The sequence below is a fragment of the Channa argus genome, chromosome 21, assembly GCF_033026475.1.
Source record: "Channa argus isolate prfri chromosome 21, Channa argus male v1.0, whole genome shotgun sequence".
Classification (NCBI taxonomy): Eukaryota; Metazoa; Chordata; class Actinopteri; order Anabantiformes; family Channidae; genus Channa; species Channa argus.
The window spans coordinates 4134818-4162346 of record NC_090217.1 but is presented as its reverse complement, the minus strand read 5'-3'; the positions used below and the strand labels follow the sequence as shown (position 1 = coordinate 4162346).

The 27529-nt window shown below is 38.8% G+C and overlaps 1 protein-coding gene across 13 annotated transcripts in view; it reads right to left on the bottom strand.

Annotated features, from left to right (window-relative positions):
* Positions 1-27529, bottom strand: part of dgki (diacylglycerol kinase, iota) — a 67530-nt gene that overhangs the window by 22274 nt on the left and 17727 nt on the right. For 4 of the 13 annotated variants that reach the window (XM_067490903.1, XM_067490907.1, XM_067490908.1 and 1 more), the window contains exons 2-13: positions 13788-13896; positions 11773-11868; positions 7817-7891; positions 6914-6970; positions 6736-6804; positions 6564-6632; positions 5142-5258; positions 4637-4711; positions 3617-3712; positions 3230-3312; positions 2856-2916; positions 1760-1873 (exon numbers count right to left, since the gene is read on the bottom strand). In XM_067490903.1, coding sequence (XP_067347004.1) covers positions 1760-1873; positions 2856-2916; positions 3230-3312; positions 3617-3712; positions 4637-4711; positions 5142-5258; positions 6564-6632; positions 6736-6804; positions 6914-6970; positions 7817-7891; positions 11773-11868; positions 13788-13896 — 1021 coding nt within the window. Of the gene's footprint in view, positions 1-1759; positions 1874-2855; positions 2917-3229; positions 3313-3616; positions 3713-4636; positions 4712-5141; positions 5259-6563; positions 6633-6735; positions 6805-6913; positions 6971-7467; positions 7588-7816; positions 7892-11772; positions 11869-13787; positions 13897-18224; positions 18296-27529 lie in introns of those variants that run through there. The other 9 variants (XM_067490904.1, XM_067490909.1, XM_067490912.1 and 6 more) reach the window with 6 other exon arrangements.

The window sequence follows — 27529 nt, the reverse complement described above, 5'->3', positions numbered from 1 at the left end:
ACATTAACAGAGGAGATATTTGATGTGTTATCATCACTACAAGCCTACAGTCCTATCCCAATGAAAAGCCTCAATTGTTTAGGGTCTCTCTTCTTTGTTGCAACGTGTGTGTTTTAAGGCACAGATTCTTGATGCTTTAGCACTTCACCTTGTTTTAGTAACAAAGTGTGACAGCCTCCACGTTTCTGAAAAGTGGTGCATTATATTTGATTATTTAGGTTTCAGCAACTATGCACTTAACCCACCCAACACTTCCTGTACTGCAGTCGTTTCATCTCCACACTACGGCTGTGTGTTAGCAAGAATGTGGCCATATCATAGATATCACAAAACAGAGGTTACAACTCGATGAATATTGCAGTGCTGTAAGCAAAGAGATATACTGCGTTTATTTTGTATTTCTAAGCTCAGGAAAACTGTTGGAGTAAAAAGCACTGAACTCACTGCTGCCAATGCAATGAATTATAATTCACATTAATTAGCTACACTACATTTATTAAAAATAATAAAAGACGTGAAAGATAAGACATAGGTACAGGTATTTTGACCATTTAATACGATACAGGGGTCCTAATTTATTCAATGTATTATTTTCATAACATTAAAATTGCCATCTACCACAAAATCATTCACGGTACATTATTATTATTCATCATTTAAAAATTTTTAACGGTGTGACGATGTATTTTTCTGTGGTAGAAGTAATTAATAAACCTATCAAGCCTTCTTTTTGTCTCCCAGCACATTTGTATTTGTCTGCTTATATTTGTTAAAAGTGACAGCAGCCATTGACCCAAGAGTGAGTGAAAGAAGTGGAGATGCCATGTAATGTATAAACAGATTGACCTTTCACTCGCTCTTCTATGATAAATAATACCAGTGCTGCACAGGCATATTAGCATCAGTGCTGTCTATATCTAAATGGAAATACAGTTGTTTTTTTGTATTTTTTTAAAATGTTAATAATAACACAGTGCAAACTTTTACCGACCTTTACCTGTAATTATACATATATTGCAACCAAATAACGTCTTTTAAATGCTTTGGCATACACTGATTAAAAAGTAAAAACTAAAATTATTATTGGTACTACAAGCTGTACCAACTACAAGCTGCTAAGAGCTGAGTTCTTTGATGATTTTGATTTTGATGCTAAAAAGGAAACTTTATTTGCGGAGCAGACACAGGATTTCTGAAACAGTTTACTTCTGCCATGTGAACATGATGTGCTGAGCTTTGAAGAGGTCAGACAATGGTTAATTGTCAGGATTTTGAGGATGAGATACACAGGAAGGGCGCTCTCATAGATTTCCTGGATGTCTGCGAGTGTTTCTGGAGCAAACGGTTTGTCAAAAAGGAAATACTGGATTCATTTCAGCAGCATATTATTATTTGACTGTATTTTGCATAAACCACATATCCACTTTCCCGTTTTCATTCTATCGTATCAGCTCAGGACATCCTACCTACTACTGCTTATTTTGGAAATCCTGGGATGTTAACGGTCACCTATAATGTCTGTTTACACCCATCAGCCACAATGTTATTAGCACAAAATATGTCATACAGTTTTTCAATATAAATACTATGAACTGATGTATCACTATGGGTATCACTATCACTATGAGCTGTTAAACTCAGCTCCACCTTTGCCAACAGTGATCTGCGACTCTTGCTTTTTTATTAATTACTTGACATGTTTTGACATAATTCTCATGATTTTGTGTTGAATACTTTGTGTACTTGGCTAGGAACTCACCCCACCCCAGTTGAGTGTCCTGGCAAGGTCATTTCCTGTTCCCAGAGGAAGAACAGCAACAGGAGGCTGGGGGTTCATCTGCAGCTCGTCGAGCGTGGAGAGGATCCACCCCACCTACACAGAAACAGAGTATAGGGTAGGATTTAGAATAGACCTACTACCCATCAGCCACAACATTAACTGGCAGCTATTTGAGATGCTCTGCATATTCTGACACTCACATTGTTAAAGATGTGGCTGTGTGGTGCATTTAATTTATACCTAAAAGCACAACACAGTTGTTTAGCTAAACCTGCTCTCCCTCAACTGGAAAGATCACAGAAAAAAGCTTTATGTGGTAATCACTGACTATCTTTACTCACTGATACTTTCCTCCACAGGACTCAGTAGGAAGGTAACAACTAATTAAATAACAGTGAAGCAGTGAGGAGATAACAGGTGGGTTTGCATTCACCTGTTTTTATACATGTTATTACTGTGAAGAAAACTAACCTGCATTGAAATGCAAGAAATAACTACATGTCAAGAACAGTGATGACCTGAACAGAGAGGTGTTATATTTCCATCATGTCTTCAACATTGATGCTAACAATTGAAGGTTTCACTGGTGTTTTTACTGAATGATCATGTCGTATCCTCTTCTTCTCCAGTGCTTTTAGTGACACACATGGGAGATGTTACTGTTAGCAAACCAACTCTTGTTTCTTTCTCCTCTTTCCTATAATCTTCCTTTCTAATTTCTTACTCCTTAACATATTTACCTTAAGGTGAGGAAAAGGATGGTGTGTTTTTATTATTTGCACATCAAACATACAACTGCTGTGTGCTGAAAAAATCCACAAAAATCATCTCAGAACTTTTATGATCAGCCTTCAAGAATCTAAATAAAATTTTGGTACACAAACGGTACGTCGTCCGTAGGCTTCTGTTATGTTTTATTTGTTTATTCGTTTATCAATCTATATGCCTATATTTCATTTTCAATTTTTTTAATGCTGTATACACACAGAAGGTTATTTTTTAAAATGTTTTGTATCTTTGACCCATATCCAAAACTGAGTCATAAACGTATGAGTGTTTATGATATAAATCGTACCGTGCCGTCCCCTCCGCAGGCGAGGATCCTCAGATTTGGCACTTTACGATACAACTCCAACCTGTCAAGTGTGGAAAAGCAGAGAATGGCCTGGTTGCAGAATTAAGGCAGCTTCTTTAGCAGAAAGCAGTGCTGATTGGTGGGTGTAATTAGTCCAAGTTGCAGGAAAATGACTCAACCCTTCAGCAGTGGAAGTATATGAATAAAAGCAGATAATGATTAGATCTTTTCTCCCAGTTGTAGATGGTGACAATAGTTTTAAGTAAAATTATACTAAACTGGCCATTATGTTTCACTGCGTTTCTTTTCACTTTGAGTGTGAACGTTTTCACGACTAATTAAGCCCCACACTGTGTCTTGCAGAGGGTACGTACGCCTCTCGCAGGCCACCTTGTGACAGGTCAAACACTTGTCGAGGGTTCAAGATCCACATGAACATCTGTAACACCTTGGCGCCCTATGGAAAGAAAAATTAAAAGACAAAGTTTTCCCATTTGCAACTACACACCCACAAAACGAACGAGAGATGTACAATCCCTGGTTATCTGATTAAACTGACAGCTTACTAATAAAAAGTTCTGTCATTAGACAAATTAATAACAATCTTTATTTTTTCAACTCTAATAGGGGTCATTATGCAACACGATATTATCATTTTTGTGACAGCGTATAAATTACATTACAGGACGTCCTCATCTGATGTTTATCTGTGTCTCTGTGTCTCAAACTGATGAAAATGAAAGATCACAAAGTTTGCTGACCTGGTTTCCCCCACTCTTGGGATTGACAAAAACCAAGATAGGCTTCATGAGAGGAGAAGGAAGAGGCTTCAGCATGAATGGACGCCACTTAGACTCCTAAAATAGAAGTACATTAAATATGTGATATGTAAGGCGGGAATTATTAATCAATTAGTTGATGAACAGATAATAAATCACCAACTATCTTTCCAGTGATAAGAGATGAATAATTTCTCCAATTTATTGAGCAAAAATGCTGAACCCCCCCAAAAACTACAATAAAGTGTACTTATATTGCATGTTTTTTAAATCATTGACTACAAAGTGCTTTACGTGTATATGCTTCCACATTCTAACACATAGGGCAGATGATATATATCCAGCCTGTATGAGCTTAACATTAAATGTCGCTAAAATCAATCATCATAAGAAACTTTATGTTAGTTGCAAATATTGTAATACAGCTACACAAACTGTGGCAATGCTTAATGCACTTTGGGTTTTATTCCATCACACAATATAGGTACAATGCAATTTAATCAGCTATAAAGACCTTCTGCAGCAATGACCCCAAACATACACAAAGCATAATAACTATCTTCAGCTACAAGAAGAACAAGGACCACCGTAACAAATGGTGTGACCCCCGCAGAGCCCTGATCTCAACATCATTAAATCAGTCTGGGATAACATAAAAAAAAAGATATAATGATATAAAATATAACATAATTATAACATAATTACCAGCTGGCTTTACTCTCTTTATGGTAGGACTGGGGGACATGGCTGACAACTAAAATCTCCATTTTTTTAGTATTCTGGCTGATTCTCCATTTTATTTTTTTTTTTATTTAGTATATTAACTCAAAGCAAAACATGAATTAACAATAGTTTGGTATGTTTGCTTAATGCAAATACTAAAAAGTATTACAGTTTATAAAGTTACAGTATGTAAGATTACATCTAAATCTAAAGCTTCTATATACATATATACATTGCAAGGAAGTACATAAACATTCTTTGTCTTATAATGTCACTTACATCAAGGCCCTTTTTGCTTGTCCTTCGTTTGAAAGATGTTCGCTTTTTCCTCCTGGCAGAGTTCTTAAGTGAGCTCTGAGGTGTAAACACACAGACACAGACTTCAGTGGTTAGTGCACTGTCATTGTGTCCCTTGATGATGGTAATTAAAAGTGCAATGAAGCATGCGATGAGGCTGAGGGATGTGTGTGTGTGTGTGTGTGTGTGTGTGTGTGTATGTGTGTGTGTATGGACCAGAGTTCCCTCACACAGATCAGACTTGTGTCAGCTCACATCACATCAGGGCCACAAACAAACACACACACACACACACACACACACACACACACACACACACACACACACACACACACACACACACACACACACACACACATACACACTACAGCTTCAAATTTAGCCCAACAAAGCCATTTCTTGTTCAGTGAACTTAATAAACCAGCCAAATGACTGGTGAGGGAGCTCTGTGATGGAAGTTTGTATATTTATTTGTGTGTGTGTACACCTGTGGTTTCCTGACTTTGATGATCCAGGAGGGGGGTACTATGACTCCAGCGTGGGCCCCCAGTGAACAGGGCTCTTCAATCTGGTGCAGCATGAAACACGTCACCTTGTTGTGGAACTGCAAAAAAAACACATCTTATTATTTGTTGTATTTTTTAATCATTCAACATCTGAGTGACCGATGAGTGTATCTGACCAGTTCACTTTATTTACTCAGGTTTAATAACGTCTGTGGTTTTTGTCACTGGGGCAACAGATTATTCTGGATAACAAACATAATTGTAATATGTAACGTTAAGAAAAGCAAACTCTTCTTAAAAAAGAAACTATTCACGAAGAAGCAGCTAGATCATATGAATAATTCAACCAAATTATGTCATATGCCTGATACATTTCATCATTAAACCAAAAGAAATGACCTTGAATGCAGAGCATAAAAAAGCATAGGTTTTAAGATAGATCAAATTAGTGGAAGCCATAAATAATTAAAATATTAAAATGACAGCACATTAAGACAGTAAATTAAGTTTCCTTAATTTACTGATATACTGACAAACAATTCATCTATACCTTAATACAAGACAATTGTGAAAACAGGCCCTGTTTCACGACAACACAAGATCAAATCAACCACCAATATCTGAGATCTCTGATTTTTAATCTCCTGTCCTGCAAACATTCCTGAATTTGATTTTATTTTACAAGAAAAGCGTAGATTCTTAGACATCACAAAGTAGCTCCGCATCAGAAAATGTATCAATAACCCTGTAGAAACCTGCCTGTCTTTGTGAATGTATACATGCTTTGTTCATTCTCCAAATGATTTGGTTCATTTAATAAAGTATACAGCTGCCAGAAATCCAAAACTGGCAAATCAGACATATTGCTCCTTTATTTATAAACACAAACAGGGGAATTTTTTTAACGCTGGAATATAGTCTATTTACTTGTCAACTTGATTTAGTGTGTAATCCCAGTTTCAATCAGGTTAAATAAAATACATACAACAGATGTCTGATGGTTCACATCTGTGCATTGATTTATTGCCATGTTCAGTCCTTTTGTTCTAGCTTTGGTTTTAAGGTGCTGCAGTTCATGATCAGTCCCTTAAATTCATATCCTAACAGGCTCAGCATCAGTGGGGTCGGATATGTGGCAAATACGTTAAATGTGTGTTAGAGTACTGTAAGATGTACCATGTACAATGTAGTATTATAGTTTTTAATGTGAAAAACACCAAGATTATTTGAAAGGAAATGCACATTGTTATGTTACCGGAGATTGTATAGGGCTCAGATTTTCATTGATTTCTTGTATGAAAAAAAAACAGATTTCAAATAAAACTGAAAGTTTTCTGTTGGATTGTATTGGGTAGATGTTTGATTTACTCCACGGTGACTAACCCAGAAGATGAAGTACTTACTGCCTGTTTACACCAGGAACAACTGATGGCAATGATTTCTTTACTGTGGAAGAACTTCTGTTGAAAACTCTGCAGAAACAGAGAGCAGTACATTGAGGTCATCCTTATGGACAATAACAACTGAACATTCGTGTGTGTGTGTGTGTCTGTGTGTGTGTGTGTTTGTTCTAACCTTTCCGCACTGTCGACATTTCCCCTCCTGTCTTCGTCTGTGGACCCAGTGATGTCTCAGTATGTTCTGCTGTCAGAGAGAGAGACAGTTATGCTAAACACACTTAGCTGTTCTTAAATTCACACACACACACGGGCATCAGAAGACTTACTGACACACAACTCACAAAGTTACATACATCTCTGAGGCACCGAGAACCCCCCTCTCTGAAGGTTGGCTTACATCGGAAGTTAATCTTGAGAAAGGGGAAAAACAAGAACAAAATGGAACAAAACACTATTAGTGGCACCAAATGCACACGAATTATGAGCAGAAAAGACCCTATGCACATTTATGCCGCGACATCTTTGGTCAAAGCAAGAATCTGACTTGACACTTTAGCTCCCAACAGAAATTATTATACCACTGAATGTTTTATTTGGGGCATATTCAGAATGACAAATTATATTAAACAAAAAAGTTGGGACACTGTGTTAAATGTAACTAAAAGAATCATTTGTATCATTGGATTATTTTCTATTTGTAAATAATATAGATACGCATAATAAATGTTAAACAGAAATACAATACGCAATACAAATTGTCTCAATCGCAGTTAAACTGTTTGCTGTTAAATTTACATTTCACGAGGTGTCCCAACTTTTCTGAAAATGGGGTTTGTAAAGCACACTGAAAGAAAAAACAAGACCATGTTCCATGGTTTATTAATTATGAAAATTAAATACACTGTACCAGTTTGTCCTCAGCCTTCAGTCTTCTCTATTACAACCTTATTTATCAAATTCACTCTTGCTGCTGTTACTGCTTTCTGACTTTGTGTGGTAACACACAGTATTGTGCAAGTTACCCACCGTCCATCTGTTCTAACTAAGCTTCATCCGCTCATTTTTATTCTAAATATGGCATAACAGAACGGAACAGGAACAATGTTGCAGGAAACTCAATTCTCACAAATAAGTGTGGGATGTCAAACTTGTTAATATATGTTTTATAATTGAATTCTCTTTGACAATGATAGTGTATCAAGTATGCATAAAAAGGTAACATGCTTTCTGAATGTCTATGTGTGTGTGTGTCAAACCTTTTCTAGTTGTTCTATGCAGCCATTGTGAACAACAATCTTACAGGCTGCACATTTCCTCCTGGGGGCCGACTTCTTAAGGGATAAAACAGACAAGAGCACAGAAGGCAGTGAGATACACAACGCTAACATACCACAAGACAACAAATACAAGCAGTGTGAAACCACACACGAACGTTATGCACAACCTGTTTACACAGTGACAAAGGAACTCAATTGTGCTCAAGGTGGCTCAACACTTCTCAGTTCATTTCTCCTTCCATTCAGTTTACAACTCTTTAGCCGCCTTTTATCAACAGCGATAACAAAAGAATGACCGCGGGCTCGAAAGGGGACACAGTGACATTATAGAGGTTTTCAAAGTGAAGAAAGAAAATGATGCTGACATTATGTTAACATTTTATTGATATCTTTAGTATCTACATACTTGCATGTCAACATATTCTCACTATGTTCACAGGAAATGTAATGTGGTTGAAAATGCATTATAATTACACTTACATTCAGGGAACACGTAGAAGAACATGCATCTCATACAGCGAGAAAAAATGCATTGTGCCAGACTTAGCTAGCAGCTAACATCTTACAGTTTGTTAAAAAACGTGATGAACAACGAAGCATGAAGATGAGGAAGCTTCAGATTAGTTGGACATTCAACCAATGTTAGCAGCTCTACCTGGGCAAAGCAGCTCTTTACATTCTGTGGGGACATGTCTGTAGTTAATGAAGAAATTCATCCAATGCAACACATTTCTCTCAAAAGCAGTTTCTCTTTATACAGTTTAATTTAATTAAAACTAAAGCCATAAATTACAAAAACCTTGAACTGAAAGATCAGAGAAAGCCTCACTTGTTTATCACTGTGTGACTGATAATAAAAAATAATGGGCAAACACTCAAGATTCCAAAGTGCTGTTGGCCTTCAATAAAATCATTTCACCATGCTGCTGTTGCTCATACAACAAATTATGAGAAGAAATGCTACGATTCATAATGGAGTGGTCTCAGTGGGTTCACGGCACTTAATGGCACAGTGCTACTCTAACCCAGCCTTTCACTCATAAGTCGTTGGCCAACAGTTGTTCTCATCCTGTGAACTCCTAACCTACAAATCCCAGTTGTAAATGCATCACATTAAAGAAACAACATGTTCTCTTTCAAGATGCTCTGACCGACTCCAGGGGGGTAATAATTCGGTTGCGGCAGCATTAAGGGACGAACGTATTTACCACACATCTGCTTTGTTGTAGATGCTGTAAGAGTGATCAAAGTGTCATTCTGTCATGCTGCATCACATTTGTGACAAAAACTGTTGAATGTTCGTTTAAACTACCACAGAATCTGAACATGCCTCTGTCTTAACATACAACTAACCAGTTGAGACACCTGTGGTGAGCCAAGATTTTTAAGGAGATAGCAGTAAACTCCTAAATTAGAAGTGTTCATAAATTCCTCTTAGTATTAGCCCTAAAAATAGAACAACAATTCTTTGAACTTCTGCCCAGTTGGGAGCGATTTTCTGCTATGAGATGCATAATAAATGGGCCCAGTCAGAGACTGTGAACCAGTCTGGTGGAAGTCTCTAACTGGATGACAGAGCAGGACGTTAGATAACTTCGGGGTAAATTCTAATAATATAACTGTTATAGAGAAATTCATCATGGGGCAGCTGTGGCTCAGTTGGGAGAGAACTCCACAGGGTGAACCGCAGGGTTAGTGGTTGGAATTATGTTCATCTGTCTTTGAGCAACAGTGTCGTCTTAAGTTGCCCTTGGTGTGTATTCCTTACTTGTAAATCGCTTTGGATAAAAGCATCTGCCAAATGACTAAAGTGTAAAGTGTAAGAATTTATACAATGAGGAAATGTGTTTTTGCCAGTGATTAATGACTCTTGCTCTTAGATATAAATTTTACAAATTTGACAGTGAAACATGTTCAGTGCTTTTTAAGGATTAATACACTGTGGTCCTGGCTTATATCAATTTACGGTTTCTAGAGAACCAGTGTGAGCAATAAGGAAAACATAATTTAATTTATGAGAAAGCAGAAATGGTTAGCATTTCACAAGACTGTAACTCTCATGACATTAACAAGCTCAATTAAGTTTGCTGCACAAATATCAAACTAATTATGGTGAACAGTTGTGCATCTTTGCAGAGTATCACCTTAGGTCGAGTCATTCAGCCCCTTGTTGCTATATAGACTTAAGCGTCTCCTTCCAAACTAATGTAAACAGAGGTGACTGATAGCATATTCTCCAGCATGGCTCACGCACATTACTGTCAGTGCTGAGTTTAAAAACTCAGCTGCATCCTTCAGACTGCCAGGACTAAATCAACTATATCCAGCTGAGAACAGGTAGGAATGTATTTATCCTCATCAACTATGACTTGTTAAAGCAATCTGAGATCCCACTGAGGTCAGGTTGTCTTTTTAAGTAGCCAAAAGCACCGAGCACTGATAGAATATCTATCTAAGTTATTTCATGACAGAGAGATTACAGTTCAGTGAGTTTATTTTTGCTCCAGCTCCATTTAACTGGCAGCAGCTTCGCCACGTTCTTATACACTCGTTGTAATTGCATACTACTAATAGAAATGTACAGATACAGGATGCTATTATATTACAGTCAGAATTAAAGGTTATTTCTCAGCTCTTAACTCCAAGTGCTGCTGTTCTTTGTACGAGGTCTGTGCAGGGAGAAGAAAGGTCCATAATACCTATAATTGAAACGCTTTCTACAAAGCTCTGTACGCTTGAGGTTAACAAATTGAGAGCCCTCTTTCTCTCTTTGCTTAAGTAATTTCTTCCACTGCTTTGTAGTCATGATTCACCTGAATAAGCATGTAGCATCCTGTTTAAAATAATGCTAAATTGGTAGACTGCATTTCCTGAACCCTGGGACCACCTGCTCTGCACATGTGTGACCATAATTTGACTTGATACAGCCATGATGAATAATGGAAAAGAGATGGTGGAGAATAACATGCATATAATGCATATAATGCATATAACATGCATTAAAATTCATTGAGCAATGGATATGTGAAAATAAAATTCTGTACGGTCTTCGCACGCAGCAAAATGTAAAAGGTGAAATCCAGCAAAACAGCAGAAATAGAAAAGCTACTACTGCTGCAATTCTACAACAACACAGACCTTAATCTTCCCTATGTAATGTTTGGCTTGTTGCCAGTCTCCTTGCATTTAGACTGTCCCCACCTGGCTAGGGACACAATGGCCAATCATGGTGCTTTGGACGTATGGGACTATCAAAGTCATCAGCTCATCGCATTGTAATGAAGTAATTGAAGGACAGGTTCACATTTATTGCAAGTCTGTGTTAAAAGAAGAGTCAGATGCCCATAAGTAAATTCAAACACTCTCTGATTGCTGTGTAAATGTACATTAATTTAATGTTCACTCTAACTTCCCAATATTAAAATATCACTCTGTTTCTGACCGAAAAACAACTCCATCTGATGAGGTCATCTGGAGGAGCTCTGAGAAAGCAGGTTGACCATGATTACAAACTCCATAGTGTGAGCAACAAGACCACATACTCTGAACTAAGGTTTCCTCCAAGTGATGTCATCTGGGGGTATTTCCCAAGTAAAAGTAGAGAGATATTTCAACATAGGGAATTCAAAGGGAAGTTTAATGGCATTTATGTTCATGTACTACCCAAACTAGAACCAAAATATCAGTGAAGATCTACTTTAAATGTAATGATGGGGTACAAATCTATAGTTGTCCTTTGTGCAAAAATGCAAGCAAACGTTTATCTAACGTTTATATCAGAGTTTAGACGCCCATTATGAATCCTTGTTTTATGGTCAGTATAAACTGAAGAAGGGATCACAGCAAGGAAAACTTGTCTTAATGTTCATATTGGCTAGCTACCATCAAACTTTTCATCCTAATATTCTAACCTGGTTTGCGTATACTCTACTCACCGCGGTCTTTAGTAAGCAGGCATCCTCTCCGAGATAACACAGCTCCCCTGAACAACTCGTCTCCATCCACAGATGATCTCCATTCACTGCGTTCTCCTGCAGACATGCAAAATAAACAGGAGGGAACAATAATACAATAGCTCATATTATCCTTGTGCATCTGTCTCTCTGATCATTTTCACCTTTAACTGCAACCATATGCACATACCAGTCTGCAGAGAAAGCGGTCAACAAGTGTGTCAAGCATATAATTGCTGCCGCTGAGTAGGTGGGTATTTTCACAGCGCGTGTTAATTTAAGGTGCTAATCAATACGCTACAGGTGCTACTGATTCAAGAGCTAACAAACACATATGCACACAGGCATGTGTAGTGTGTGACTGCATGCATGTGCCTGATGACTTAGTGGAGGAAAAAAAATGTAAACCAAACTTTGTTTATTAATATGTGTGTGTGTGAGAGAAAGATTGTGTTGGAGGACAATAAAAAGTGTCAGTCTTCCTGTGCACTAATAATTTGCTCATCCGCTCTGCTACATGCAATCATGCTCTGCACATGACATTTTCAAATTGCAATAAAAAAGAAACTGAAGAACGTAGTAATCAATAAGAAATCAATTAAATTCTCTAACTGATTAGAGGGCGAGCCCGATTCAAAAACCTTTAGATGTGAATATTTCTCCAAATGAGAAAAGACCAGCTTTCTATTCTTTTTCTGATCTCTCGGTTTCCAAATTGTCTGTCAAAGTCATCAAGGTAAATAACTTTCAAGAAGCCTTTTTATACAGTTGCAATCATAAGGAAAACACAAAAATAAGGTCTAAATATCCAACTGTTCTATAATGTAGCTTAAACACTGAGGCAGCCGAAGACAAATATGCACAAATAACAGCAGATTCATTAGCACCTATAGTAAAGTGGCTGTAAAGCCTTAGGAAATCAACCCCTTACTGTATATTAATTAGTGACTAAGCTCAGCCAGTATCTGTGTGTGTTGTGCAGAGAGTTAAAGGCCAGCGGTGACGTGGTGGAAGTATCCCTGCAGACTGTGCCACAGGGGAATCTCAGTTGTGGTTTGTCTACTTACACCTTGCAATTAATAATACATTGTGTTTTATTCACTATTCATTAGTGATGCATGATTTATTTAGTACCTTAGTTCCTGTGCAGAACAATAGTGTATCAACTGTAATAAGAGAGACTTTAAGCTTGTCCACACTGAGTTCTGTGTTTGTTCTTCGTTTCAGAGAATGCATTTTTTACAAGTTTTGTGCATTAAAGCATTTCCGATGCTTTCAGATTTGGGCCCTAACGTATCTTAGTGGTAGTAGGGTCTTATTTCTTGCTCCCCTTGTTTCAAATGGAAAAAGCATCCAGTTTAACTATTGTAAAACAAAGTAATTCTTTGTTTGAAATCCATCAGTAAAGAAAATTATCAAGCGTCACATGCTGATTTCTATGGATTTAAATATAAAGAAATCTATATTTGTATTTATTTGCCACCCAAAATGTTTACTGCCCTCTTTTTCTTTTCTCTTTTTACATGCATCTTGGCATTTCCCTAAGTACCTGGTCTCAAAGCAGAAAGCATTTTAAAATGTCTCTTTCGCGTTGCGAGGCATTTTGTTCTGCAAACAAAGAAGTCACATGCGTATGAAGTCCTGACACATAAAAAACTGTTCTTCACAAAAGAAAAAGACATGGTTATAAAGACATTTCCTACTAATAATTAACAACCTAAAAGAAAATTGTTGCTTTTCATTTCCACATGAACATACGGCCGCTGAAACCAGTCTGCTAACAAATCTGTTGGCACAAAAATCCAAATGCCATGAGTGAGTCAGCCAGAGAGTTTCAGCATGACAGAAAACTAAACTAAAACCAAAATCTTTTTCAGCAGTGTTTGAACCTCATGTATATGCATAATGTACGTTTTGAATTACACGTGTACATTTTAGCAAAGCAAACACAATATACCACAAAGACCTGAAGATGAAACAAAATGTGCATGTCTGACCGTCCAGTCCAAGCAGGTGTGTAGCTCCTTGTTGGGGCCGTTGGATGCAGGAGGCAGTGACAGTTGGGATGGACCGAGGTGCTGGAGGCCTGAGCGGGAGATTGCTTTCCTAAAAATAAACAAGAAACTGTATTAACAATCCCATTATCTGAATACAGTATCCACTGGGGGAAAAAGTAGTGCTGTCATCCTTATCTGTGACACAGTTCTCTCACCACAGCACAGTTACATCACTGACAGAATGAGATTTCAGTATAATTTAGTATGTCATTTAATTTAATTATTCATGTTAGGAGCGGGTTCAGCTGGTTGAGGAGAAATGGGAACAGCTTGGAGGAGAGACTGCCAGCAGCACTTTGGGGTGAGGAGAGAGAGACAGAGACAGATCTGTTCTGTCAGTGGATGAGTCAGCAGTCATCTCTCTCTCCATGTTTCAATCTCTGACTCTCACCCTATTATTCTTACTCTGTTTTCTTCATTTCTCTATTGTTTATATGTTTATCTACTTCCTGTGGTTTAATTATTCTCCATCCCACCATGTCATACGCCCCCACTCCATCTTTCTGCAAGACGTTTCAACCCACTGTACCCATTATATCATAGCATATTGTATGTATCCATCTATTAATTTTTAATTTTAGAATGAATCAGTAACTAAAAGAACAGCAGACATTGTTTGAGTCGTCAATTAACCTTCAATGGACCAAAAACCAACATTTTTTAATCAACTTCTTACCATAACCATGGCACCTGTCAAAGTGTGAATATTTCCCAAAACTGTATATCTGTGCATTTTTTTATGTGTGTATTACTGGTTTGACTTGAGAAAAGGTGATGTGTGTGTGTGTGTGTGTGTGTGTCTGCGGAAAAGGCTGTATAGAGCATCTGACCCTCCTGTTGAAAGTTTCAGTGGCCGCGTGTCTAAAATGACCCACCAGAACAAAGAGGAGTCCACTTACACACCCTGTAATGTGATGACACGCCCTGACACACACAGAAGACCCACACACATACACTCACCATTCTTGGGATAAAAATAGCACTGCGTGGGTGACAACAGCACAAATGCACACACACACACACACACACACACACACACACACACACACACACAAAACACACACACACACGGTCTAAATCTATTAGGGAATCTGGTAGAACTGCACCTTTTTTTTACTACTTAGCTATTATTTTTATTATAGCATTGTATATTGTATATATTATAGCAATATACCATTTTAATTATTACTTCCATGATTTATTTATTTTAAAGCACTGTGGACTCACATCGCACTGGTCTGTGGGTGCAATTAGATTCATCATTATGCCATCATATGTACAAACAATTCTGCCGTTTAAGAAATCTTGAATCATACGCAGACTTTTTATGGAAAAAGATTAAGAAAGTACTTTGGAAAACATTAGTGAACGAGACCTGCTGCTTTTTATTCGTCCTGACGTCTAAGTCATTAGGTTAACAGACAAAACCGTAAAATCCAGCTTGTTCCAATTACACTTCCTTCATACACACACACTTAATCCAGGTGCTTACTGTATGAGAGTCTGTTTGTGAGCGTGAAGACATAATAAAAACATCGGAATTTATACGTATTTACATATTAATACACATTGAAGAGCAATTGTGCAAAAATTGCACACACACACAAAACAAGGAAGCAGCAACAAAGTACGTGAAAAAACAGGATACATGCACATTTAAATATCCAAACGCACACCCTCATTCAGAGGTCATGGAGCAGCATTATATTTTGGCGAGTCCTAATCTACTAAAAGCAGACCGGATCACAGGCTTTAAGGCTCAATCTAACCCCTACCCCCCAAAACATCTACAGCATAATGCTTTTCTAAGGTCTGCTAACACACAAACACTTAGGCTCCGAGTTATTGTAAGTGGATTTGTCCCCAAAATAATCCAGTAAAAGTCCATCAATCTAAAAATAAAACTTGTTTAAAAAGCTTTTAGATAAACAGGAATGAGGAGCAAACAAGGAAAACCCACCCTGTCAAACATCACACATCACACCACAGCTACTCACTTTTGTTTATACGTTGCATTCGAATTACTTTTGTGTTAATCGACTAGTTGATGAGTCAACTAATCACTGCAGCTCTAAAAGTAATCAGCATTAAGCCAGATTAAAATCACAGACCAGGACTAAGAAGAGATATATTGTTTAACGTAAACAGACATTTTTCATATATTGAAAGCTAACAGTGAAGAGCTTAAACTGAACCATGAATAGTGGAGTAAGTAAATACAGCTGCTCCCAGTTTGAACACCACCTACTCTCTCTCTCTCTCTCTCTCTCGCTCTCTTTACAGTATAATTCTGCCTCTTCATCCCAGTTTTGACTGTTCTCAGTATTTGGCACATTCCCCTTTAAACTCTCCCTCTCTTCTTTTCTAGAACTAATCACTTGCCTCTTCCACCTCCACTCTTCTATTGTCCTCCTTATCTTCCTCTACTCTGTCTCCTTTTTCTCTGTCATCTACCTCCAGCTCTCAGATCTCCCCCTCTAATCCATCTTTTTTCCACCCACTAGCTTGCTCCTCCTCCTCTTCTTCCTCCTCTTCCATGACTCTTCGTCATCCTATGCTCTTCTTTCTCGTCCTCCCTCTTGTCTTCTTTTGCCTCCTCCTCCTCCTCCTCTTCCTGCAGAGGTAGGCTGTTGGGGTTGCTATGACAACGGCACAGCGGGACCATCGGCAGCTGATCTAGTAATTATATTGGTAGAGAATCTGCTCTGTGCATGTGTGTGTGTGCATGTTTCAGCAACTTTACAGTAAATGAAGTTACTTAGACATAGATCTCATCATCCTATGTGTTTGAATGCTACGTTTATATGTGGACACACACACATACATTGCATATACAGTCTCCAATTCACAGCCCACGCACGTAGAACAATATAATCCTTGTGTTTCGTCTTCTTTTTAAATACAGATCCTTAGTAACCATGGAGGATCAGTGGTTACTACTATGGGAACTGTTTATGTAGTATTCCTTTGACTAAGGTGGAAAATAGGCTGCTTGTGGTTTGATGGCAAACAAGCTCACGCTGATGTAATATTTTCCCACAGTCATTTACCAGTTTCTGAAAAATCCCAGTGTATTTGGCGAGCGGGTCCCTGGCTATGGAACAATATTGAAGAGTAATGGTGAGAAGTGAAAACGATGTTACGGCCGGAAAAATAAGAAGGCAGCTGCAAGTGGGAGGAATCGAATGTAACATCTTCTGACTCTAGAAGATGTTGTGATTATGTGGGAGAAGTTGACAAAAGAGACACAACTGCATCAGTGGGGGGTTGGTGTTAAGCCAGTTTCTCTCTGCAGATAAGTTTGTACAATGTGTAACAAGAAAATTAGAACAGTCCAGACACACAGGTTGAACTATTAAGCTCAAGTGACTTGTTTTATCATTGGACAACACTCTCACAAACGCAGGCAAATGTGGTCTGTCGGTTGACTCTGAATTACACTGTTTACACCTAAGTGTACGAGTGGAGCGGCTGCAGATCAGGAGTTTGACCGGTCATCCACCAGTCACGGGACAAGACATCGAACCCCAAGTTGCTCCTAGTTGGTCTGGCCAGCTGTCATGACTGTGTGAGTGTGGGTAACTGAAAAGCGACACTGAGTCAGGCTACCAATGAACACAGACATTTACATTTTTCACCAGTTGCGGTTCATTTTTTCCCCTCACAGTCATTTAAAAAAGCTGCTAAGCCATCACAAACTATTTTTAACCAGTGACTCCCATCACTGGCAGCACTGCTGGCAATATTCAAAACAAATCACAGAAATTGCACAACCTAAAAAAGTTTTAATATTACTTTGTGTTAACTCTTGGGGGACACGAGCAGCATCTTGTGAAATTTCTCCTGCCCTCTTGTAGGTGAGCTGCAGTCTGTGTTTTTACCTTCTGTCAAGATTCTGAAAAGCTGTTCATCATTATTATCATTATCTGCCCAAATCCATTGAGAGAAAAAAAATACATCCACTCACACTTTGGAACTTTTAACAACTCAGTGGCCTGTAAAACCCAAACAGCAATGAACATAACTTACACTGACTTTACTTATGTGTAACAGCCAAGAAAGTTCTTATTTCACAGCATTCCTGTACTTCTGAGTTATGAGACACCACAATTTAAGGCATGTTCGAGGAGCCAAAAGAAAGCTGCAGAAAGTCCTTAGAGCTCCAGACCAAACACACACTATCAGTCTTAAAAAGCACAGCACAGTCGGAGCCATTCGATTTGACAGTTAGAGTGGGTGACGACAACAATCATTTCAAGAACCCACCTATTTTGTGACGGTTTAACGTTAAACCGGTTACGATCTCTGTAACACATGATACACATACATACACAGTTTTAAAAGGCAAAGCAGCAGCAACTCAAAAGTTTTACTCACCTGTATACAAGAAGCCCCTCAAACCAACGCGCTTTTTTCACCCTGCCTCTGGTTCCACCCTCTCCACCAGCCCCAACATTTGTCATAATTTTTCTAAAAAGGTTCTCTCACTTCTGTTGTTAGAAACCCAGCACGGACTGACAAGCCCAACACTTCTTTCCCTGCGCTCACAGCAGAGGTCAGGTAATTGGTAACAGAGACCTGACACCAGACATCTGAGCTCTGTACGGTGTAACAGTGTGTGTATGTGTTTTTAGATTCAAGTAAAGGTCGAAGATGTGGAAAGTACAGAGTTATGAATTAAGTAAAGATTACACCTAGTTATAAATAAAAACTTGTGGACATCCGAACAGGGGAGAGGTTACGTCAATGGAAATAGGAATTATTGTAGCCAATGGAGGTTTTTCACAAAAGAATATTAAGTGTGAGAGCAGTGGTGTCCAATGGACTGTGACACTGGATCCACTGCAGCTCATCGCTGTGCTCCACTTGCCTTCACCGGTCTCTTTTTGTTAGCTTAAAGGCACCTTATATACACATGTACAAGTTTTTTTCATGTTCTATGTAATGTTATATATGAATGCATACATTTGTAATGGCATTTTTATTGTCTGTGGATGTATAATCAACTGGAAATACTGCCACTTTATCACCAATCTCAGTATCATGATACTGATTTAAAACATGACCTCAAAGAGAGTTAAAAAAAAAAAAAAGGTTTAACCTTATTTCTCATTTCCCCCTCGTCCATTCCTCTAATACTCCCTTTATTCTGCCTTCTCATCTGTGTATTCTTTCCCCACTTCCTTGCCTTACAGGTGAATCTGATCTATATTTGGAACATTACGTAAGAGATAACCTGGCAAGGACAACCTAAAACACATGCAGACCCACAAGTATGTGAGCTTACATCATGCTTGCATGCTTTCATCTTCACATGCACACACACATCGATTTGCTCTCCTAAAAGAACCACTTAGCTCAACATTTGTGCAGCACATAGGTTGATACAAGGATTTAAAGACCAATTCCATTAGCTGTTTTAGGATAGAGAACTCAGTAACTATTATGAAACTAATGAAATGAATACACATTCTTAAATAATTCAATGCATTTTTAACACTATGCAATGATAAATGATACATTTTCTGCTGAAAGGGTTTCAAAAATGTGCACATTTACATCAATTTTACATGATTAGATAAACTTTCCAACCAACTCCCAGTGGTGTGACCTCCAGCTTTGATCCACCATTACTGCCTATGTGTGGAGGTGGGAAACAAGTGAGGCACCATGTCCTTCAAAGCTGCAAAGCACCAACAAACAGGTGAAACAACACAAACCACACAAAGTGATCGGTCAGCTGTAGTTTATATACAAGAAGTTACAGTATGATGCATCGTCATTTACTTGGTGCTCACACATTGGAGCTGACAGTTCAGAAAACTTCAGTTACCATCACATGGCTAATCAAGCAGCCTTTACTCACAGAGTACTAGTGTCTGTTTCAACTTGCCTCCACTGCCATATACAACTCCTCACACATTTAGAATGACTATCAATTAAACTCGCTGTTTTCCTACCAAAACCAAATGGCTAAATTAAAGATGAGTTGCTTTCAAGTTTTCAAGGCCCCTTTTTTTCACTTTTATACTTTTTATTTATTTATTTATAGAGATGTTTTCAGTGTGACATGTAAGTCTTTTTGGTAAACTTTATTCAGAAAAGCTAAATTACCATGAGTTAATGTCTTATATCAGCGTCTTCTCTGAATTTAAATGGAATGGGGTGAAGAACTCTTTTGTACATCAGTATACTTCGTGGCTGAACTAAAATTAGGTTGGGGCTACTGTAATCCAAACAAAAAGCTTTGCTATTTTTGATCTGTATAAATTTTGGATGTGTTGTTGCCTTTTGGGATATACGGTACATTATCTAGACTAACAATTAAGTTATATCGTGTAAGTGAGGTGAATGGATGTAGCTTTCTGGCTAATGCAAAGCTCATTTAAAGGCATGTAAACTTGTCTTAAGTGTACTTTGATGGGTAAGACTTGCTATATGCCAGCCGGCATATTAAAATGTTATTTACATCATGTAAAAAGTCATATTTCAGTAACACATCACGCTAAAAGACATTTAATCTTGAATTGTAACACACAATGCTGATGTGGCACAAACTACAACATACCAAAAGGGAGACTGGTAGGAGCAAACAACATGCCTGTAAAAAACTAATGTATGCAATTGGAGAGTATTATACAATGTTTAGTTTGCATACCACTAACAATCAACAGATGACACTGAAATATGCGTGGCAGACCCCTAATAGGCATGTGGGCAGTGCCATCTTCCAGTGAATTGGTGTATTTTATTAGGTCACACATTGCATCACTGTTACCAGCCCTTTTATAAGTGCTATCAGCCAGTAAGAAGGCAGCAGCTCAACAAACACCAGCAGTGACAGACTGTTCAGATTTGACCCACGCGACTAATTCAGGAGTGACATACCATCAGATCTCAGCATCACTGTCTCAGCCAAGCTCTTTCTTTTCTTCTGTTGTTCCGCTGTTTCTTTATCAGTCTACTTTCAATCTATCGCCTCCCAATTTCTCCACCACCATTCTCTCCTTCTCTCTCAGCCTCTATCTGGGTTAATGTGAAAGGCTCATTCATTGCCACTGGTGACATGTCATGTCCAGACAGAGTGTGTACATATGTGTTTGAGAGAGAGAGAGAGACATGCTGTGTCTCTACAGTCCCACTACCAGCGCCTCAGGTAATAGTCTGTGATAGATAAAGTAGATAAAGGTTGATCACCACTGAAAATCTCGCACAGGCATCATGACAAAGCAGCCAGGAAGGTTCCAGCATCTCAGGACAGAGGCTGTCAATTTGAACATACTGTACAATAATCAGAACATGTATAAAGATATTTTTTTATTGTGGGGACCAAGCAAACAAATAAGAACATATTTTTGTTTAAATAATAAAATCCTTTGATTTAGGTCAGGATGCCCTGCGCTACATCGCGGTGAATGGCCACAACCTCTTCATTCATTTCAGATCTTTAATCTTTCAGATTTTTGTCAGAACAACTGTCTAAATCTGTGGTTGTGGACATTTGTGATTGACAGTTCCAGCAATAGCTATTCAATCTATTTATATTCTGTACATGAGAGATTCACAGAAAATGCATCTAGTGTTACTGTGTTTCTATGTTACCTCACTGACTTCAGCTTTACTGATTAATGTTCACTTTTCTGCAGCTAAATCAAAACTGTGTTAAGTTACTGCAACTGTTAAGTTAACATTTCCTCCTGCTGCTGCTGTACATTAAAACTGTAGGGTGCCCATTCGGATTAGAGGTTAGACATACACAATTACCCACAGATTCCTACTTCAAGTAGGGCAGAACGTTGCTGTTGCATGTCTTCTCCGTTTGTCCTTATCATCCTTCTATTGTTCATAATAAAGCTTTAAAATGCCACAAAAACACAGGATGGCATTTGACTGTGAAGCAGTTATGAAGAGACAGACAGGCAAAACAAAAGGATGTACTGCACGACGCAACTCCAGCCACTAAGAAAACTGCTTCTGCTGTCTGTACATGCAAATTCATTAGGTTATTTGGTTACATGGTTTCTTTCATCAGGAGTGTGTTATACATATGATCCTAAATGCCAACAGATACAGCGGTTGCTTTTCTCTTGCTTGAGATTCTGCCTCAGCAGAGTAACTGCTTCTACATCAACAACCACAGCTTTCACCACAGCAAGTAGAACTAAAATTCCAGTTACACCACTACTCTAGCACAGCGTGGGCAGTGTTGCACATGAATGTGCTAAAAGATCACAACCCATTAAAAGTGCTCAATTTTTGTAAACTATGAACTGCGTGTATCATTTTGTAATGTGAGAATGTGAGCAGCTTGTGGTGTGTGTCTCTACACACTCAATGCACCCTTTTTCCCTCAACCTACATCTTTACCACGGCACACTCAGTGTGCCTTTGAGGCATTTAGAGACACTACAGAGCAAAGGTCAGTTGTATTTTGAAAGTTTTAAGATTCGAAATTATCTTTATCAATCACAGAAGGCCGCTCATGAAACAAGCATCTTATGAAATTAAGTTTTCTAGAGTTAGGAAGATGAATCTGAGTGAAATTAACTTTCTTTCTTTCAAAGTTCTTTTTATTGAGTCCCTCCAACCCCATTTTAAAAAATTTACAAATTACCAAGAGATTCTGAAATACAAACTGTGTGTCAGAATGTGAATTAGGAGCCACAAGCCCACAAGAAAATCAATAACCAAAAGAATAGGAAGGAATAAAATGTTCTCGGTTGTCCTAAAAGGGTCAGGGTCATTCCTGTAGTGGAGCAGAAGAATCTTTACCTTCTAAAAGTGCACAAGGGAAACAAAAAACTAAAGGGACAGTATGTACACAGGACTTTACTACTGTATCTAAAGGGTTTATTAAAAAAACTAACAACAACAAAAAAAAATCGGAAAGTTATAGTCTTGTGACCCTCGGCAGGCAGGCAGGTTGGACTCTGGGCAGTTCCTGAGTATCCTCCAAGCGCTGTCCACAAATTTAACGTTAGAAAAGTGTCCCAAAGAGGACATGCCAGGCCATGTAGAGTAAAAAAAAGACAAAGGTTCATATACTAAATGTCAAAATGTTGTTTTCTTAATAAAATGAACACGGTGTGTGTTTACATGCCTTTAAACAACGATGTGACCAATGGATAATTATAGGCACTATCGTACAATCATATCATACAACAGTGTGGCTTCCAGATTCAGCCTCGGTCTAACCTCAAGAACACAAAATACACACTAAAAGCAACAGGAACACGACTGCATACATACAACAAGTGACAATAGCAGGAAGAAATCAACCCACAAAAGACGCACACACTGAGACAGAATCACTACAGTGAGCTACAGATGGGTCTTCTTGTGTGGTAAATTATTGTGAGCCTGCACAATTTCTTATCTGCACACACTCTACAATAATCCACCAAAACCCATTTCCCATCTCCCTGCCCGAGACTGGTCAATGTGTGTATTTGCACATGCATAGTGGGGAAAGTGGGGGTGTGGTTGTCATGGCAACCCCACTCAGACTTCCTTCCCAGTTTTATCTGAGCATACAGCATTCCTCTCTGTGTCTGTCAGTCTTCCTCCCTGTCTGTCTTTCTATCCTGTATTCCAGCTCTACGTCTGTGTGGAACAGCAGTTTTTTAGCCACTAAAAACAAACAGAGCTCCAGATACTTTAGCTCTGCTTGTACGTAGGTGACTCAGCAGTAGATGACAACAAGCCACAAGCTTGAATGATTTTAGCCAGCTGTTTCTCCACCCTACTCAGCCACACTGATTATCTACCAAGTAAACCACCTCATGCACCTGTGGATGATGGTGATCTCTCAACTAGCACAGCAATTGGTACACTTATTCCATGCACTTGTCTGTCCACGTGCTCACCCTGTCAAATAAGCTGGTTGGGCAGGGGGGCAGGAGACACAAGAGTTATCCTGATATGGTCTTTTTGTCAGAATGTCCTTTGTTGAGAAGGGGGGCTTTCCCCCCCTTGCACAGTATGGACCTTTTAGCACATGACATTTTAACAAAGCAGACACAGGTGTAATTGATTACAACACTAAAAAACAACTAAGTGAGCCAGTATCAGTTCCCTGTATTGGGCATGTTGATTCATGTGGCTTAATGGAACTGAACTTTACCAAAAACCGCTTCGTCTGTGCCTGCTCTGACAAGCCTGATGTGCCTGTCTCTTGCTCTGCTAAACACATCTCTGCAGAAAACATGTCTACTAGGTCAGTGTAGACTTTAGTCATGGACCTAAAGAGTAAAACAAAACTAGAAAACGTGAAAATCCTTAAGTTTACAGCTCTAAGGTTTATGTAAAAATAACCAATTTGTCACATTGTCTATTAACAGTAAAATACGGAATCAGTATTTGCTTTAATAAGTATAATATATTTAATTATAGTCTACTTTTCTCTTCCCTGTGTGTCTCTGACAGGGAGTGGGTGTGTGAGAGCAGCTGCAGCCGGGTACACCATCAACTCCTATTACCACGATCTTCACAAACGCACGCACCCACGCTCGCACGCGCGCACACCCACACTCACACACCAAGTTACCATGCAGCCACTTCTGGACAACACACTATTCTTGTGAATGCCAAGTGCAAGTGACCACTGGAGACACACAAGCACACACGCTATTCCCGCAAACGCACGCCCGACTCTATGTGCACGCACGCACACACACACACACACCAAGTTACCGTGCAGGCACTTCTGGACAACATACTGTTCTTGTGAATGCCACGTGCAAGTGACCACTGAGACGAACACACATGCACAGGCATGCACACACAAGAGCAACCACACACACTGTAGAGAGATAGAGATGTATAGCATAAATAATAAAGAGCAATGTTGAAATGGTACAAACAAGTAGAGATTATGGGATAGAGTAGAAGAAAACAAGAAGCATTTAAAAGATCTATTAATAGAGCAACAGATAATAATAAATCATTTTGATTCTTTAGGCTATTTATACAGTGCTTTTAGATGCTTAGAAATAAAAAGAAAAACATTTTGCACTGTAGGTGGGACAAACCATCTTTGAGGACATTTGGCTCTGGCTAGTTATAAATGGTAGCGTTGATTATTTCCTAAGGCTAAATGGGTTAACCTCTGATTTTATTGGGCATTAGTTGAAACTTTATTTTAATAAATTCAATATGCCAGCATCCGTCGTGAAAAAAAAAAAAAACTGTGCCAAATCAACATGCGGACAGTGATCCGCTGTGGTGACCCTGAACTCACAGGATAAGCTGGAAGGACAAAAAAAAAACAAATGCCAGCTTCTAATACAGAAGAAAACTACATATGTGTAAAACATTATAACATATATATTATCTATTCGTTGTGTGTTTTTTGGATGTGCATATATATAAGTGTGTGTGAGTGTGTATCCGTTTCTGAGGCTGGATACAGGAAGCCTGACTCTTTCCCTCTGACCTTCCTCCCTCTATTTATAAGCATTGTCTGGGTCTCTCAATGCATGTCAGTGTTACCTTCTCATCTTTTTGTGCCCTCATTCTCTGAATTTCATGTTTATGTCCCACATATGGAAAACAGTATTTATAGTCATTTTAATAGAATACCATTTTTCCTAGAACCGATATCCCTCAAAGCCACAGTGGAAAAAATTTGGAACATGCTAGAAATAGCATTTTCACAGACTGAAAAGTTTTCATTAATAATGTGTCCCTGAGTTATTGAAGAACACATGCTGACATCAGTTGAACTGTGGGTTTAGTGATGGCACCGTTGGCCTGTTGGTCAGCTCACATCTGTGATGCACGCTGAAATACTGCAACAGCGACTGGATGGACTGCGTTGAAATTTGTTTCATGTCTGCTCCCCTTTAGGATCAAATTAAACAACTCTGATGATGGATACAGCATCAGCAGTCAAAAATGTGTCTATCCCGTTAAGGGTTGTGAAGGGTTCTGGAGCTGATTCCAGCTGTCATTTGGCAAAAGCTGGGGTACGCCAGGGACAGGTTGCCAGTCTGTCTCAGGGCTGACAAACATCTGCCTGAGACACCAGTTAACCTAACAACATGTCTAATTGTCCACCTATGGAGAGGGAGGACGTGTATGTTAGCATACAAACACCTTAGACTAAGATGGAGAACATGCTAAAACAGTAACATTAGCATGTTAGCTTTGTCACAGTGACAGTAGCTGGCATGGCTATAGACCTACATGCTGCTCTCACACAGTTTCTTCTGAATGGGAACAACGGGACATCGTAAAGCTTTTCTCCATGGTTGTTAGCTCTAGCACCAATTCACCAACAGCCTTAATTCCTTCTTCCTTCATCTTTCGCAGTTCCAGTTACAAAGGAGCAGTAAGTAGCTCTGCTAAAATGAGCCGAATCAACCGTACGTATTACCGTTAATGTAGGATTTTATCTTGACGTAGCTTTAGCAGTGGTGCATTTGCAGGAATTCTGCCAACAGTTTGTTGACATTTCTTGGATCAGTTTAACTAAGTGAAAAATAAAAGTGTCAGAAAATAATTGGAATCTCTAACTCTGAATTACAATTTGGAGGCTGTTAAGGTTGACTTCACCAATTTTCAACTATCTTTCTATGGCTTAGTGTGTAAATGTACATTAATGCTTTTAAACCCTCTGACTTTTGTCAGATTCTAGGTGGAAAACTCCTCATTTTTCATCATTAGTTCAGATCATGTCCTGTGGAGGAGCTCTGTAAAAGCATGTTGCCCATGGTTAGAGCCTCCAGATGACAGTCTGAACTGAAGCTTTTGAAAAGTGCTGTCATCAGGAGGCAAGTTTAAGCCAGAAGCAGAGAGATCTTTTAATACAGGGAAGTCAGAGGGATGTTTAATGAGATTTATTTATATGCACTACCCAAACTGGAAACAAACAAACCATTCTTTAATGTTTTTCTCCCGTCTGCTGCTCATATTTACAGACAACAATGTTGTCTAGTTTGTAAGTTTTGTGCTTTAGTCTGCTCTTTGCATGACAGGGCAAAAAAAAAAAAAAAACATTCACATAAGTGTTGCAAGTAGTAATTTAATTAAGAACCTATCCCTCTGAATTGCTGGGGTTCTGAATAACATCTGGAAAAACACAGATGTAGCTTTTCACTGGACAAGGGGAAGGTCTGAGTGTGTGTTTGACTGAGTTAGTGAGCCTGCCCTTCACTTCACATCTCCACTGGCCTACATCATTTCTCCTCTGGGGGTGGACGAGGAAAAGAGAGAAAGAAAGGGAGGAGGGCAGGTCAGATTAGAGAGAAAGAGAGGAGAAAGCGAGTGTGAAAAAGAGGGAGGCTTAGAGATGAGAGGACAAGAACACGTGAAGTGAGAAGAAAGGAGTGAGAGAGAAAGGAAAACTGAGAGAAGAGCGGGAGGGAGTGAAGGAGAGAGCATCTGTAGGCGGTATTGGCTTTGCCCAAAGGCCTTGGCTTCTCTCCTCATCGTCCTCCTCCTCCTCATCATTGCTCCTTCACACTATCACTCTCTCTTCTGCTCTCTCTCTTTACATTCCTCAACCTCATCTAGTGCTGTTTACATCTTTATCCCGCCATTCAACCACGATTTTCTCTTCCTTTCTTCCCTCACCCAAACATTAGTTAAAATGTCTAATCAAATTTGAATATCTTCAGTTAAAATAAAACAGCAGCTGCATAAAAACACTTGATGGCCCGTAAAACAAAACAAATTAAACC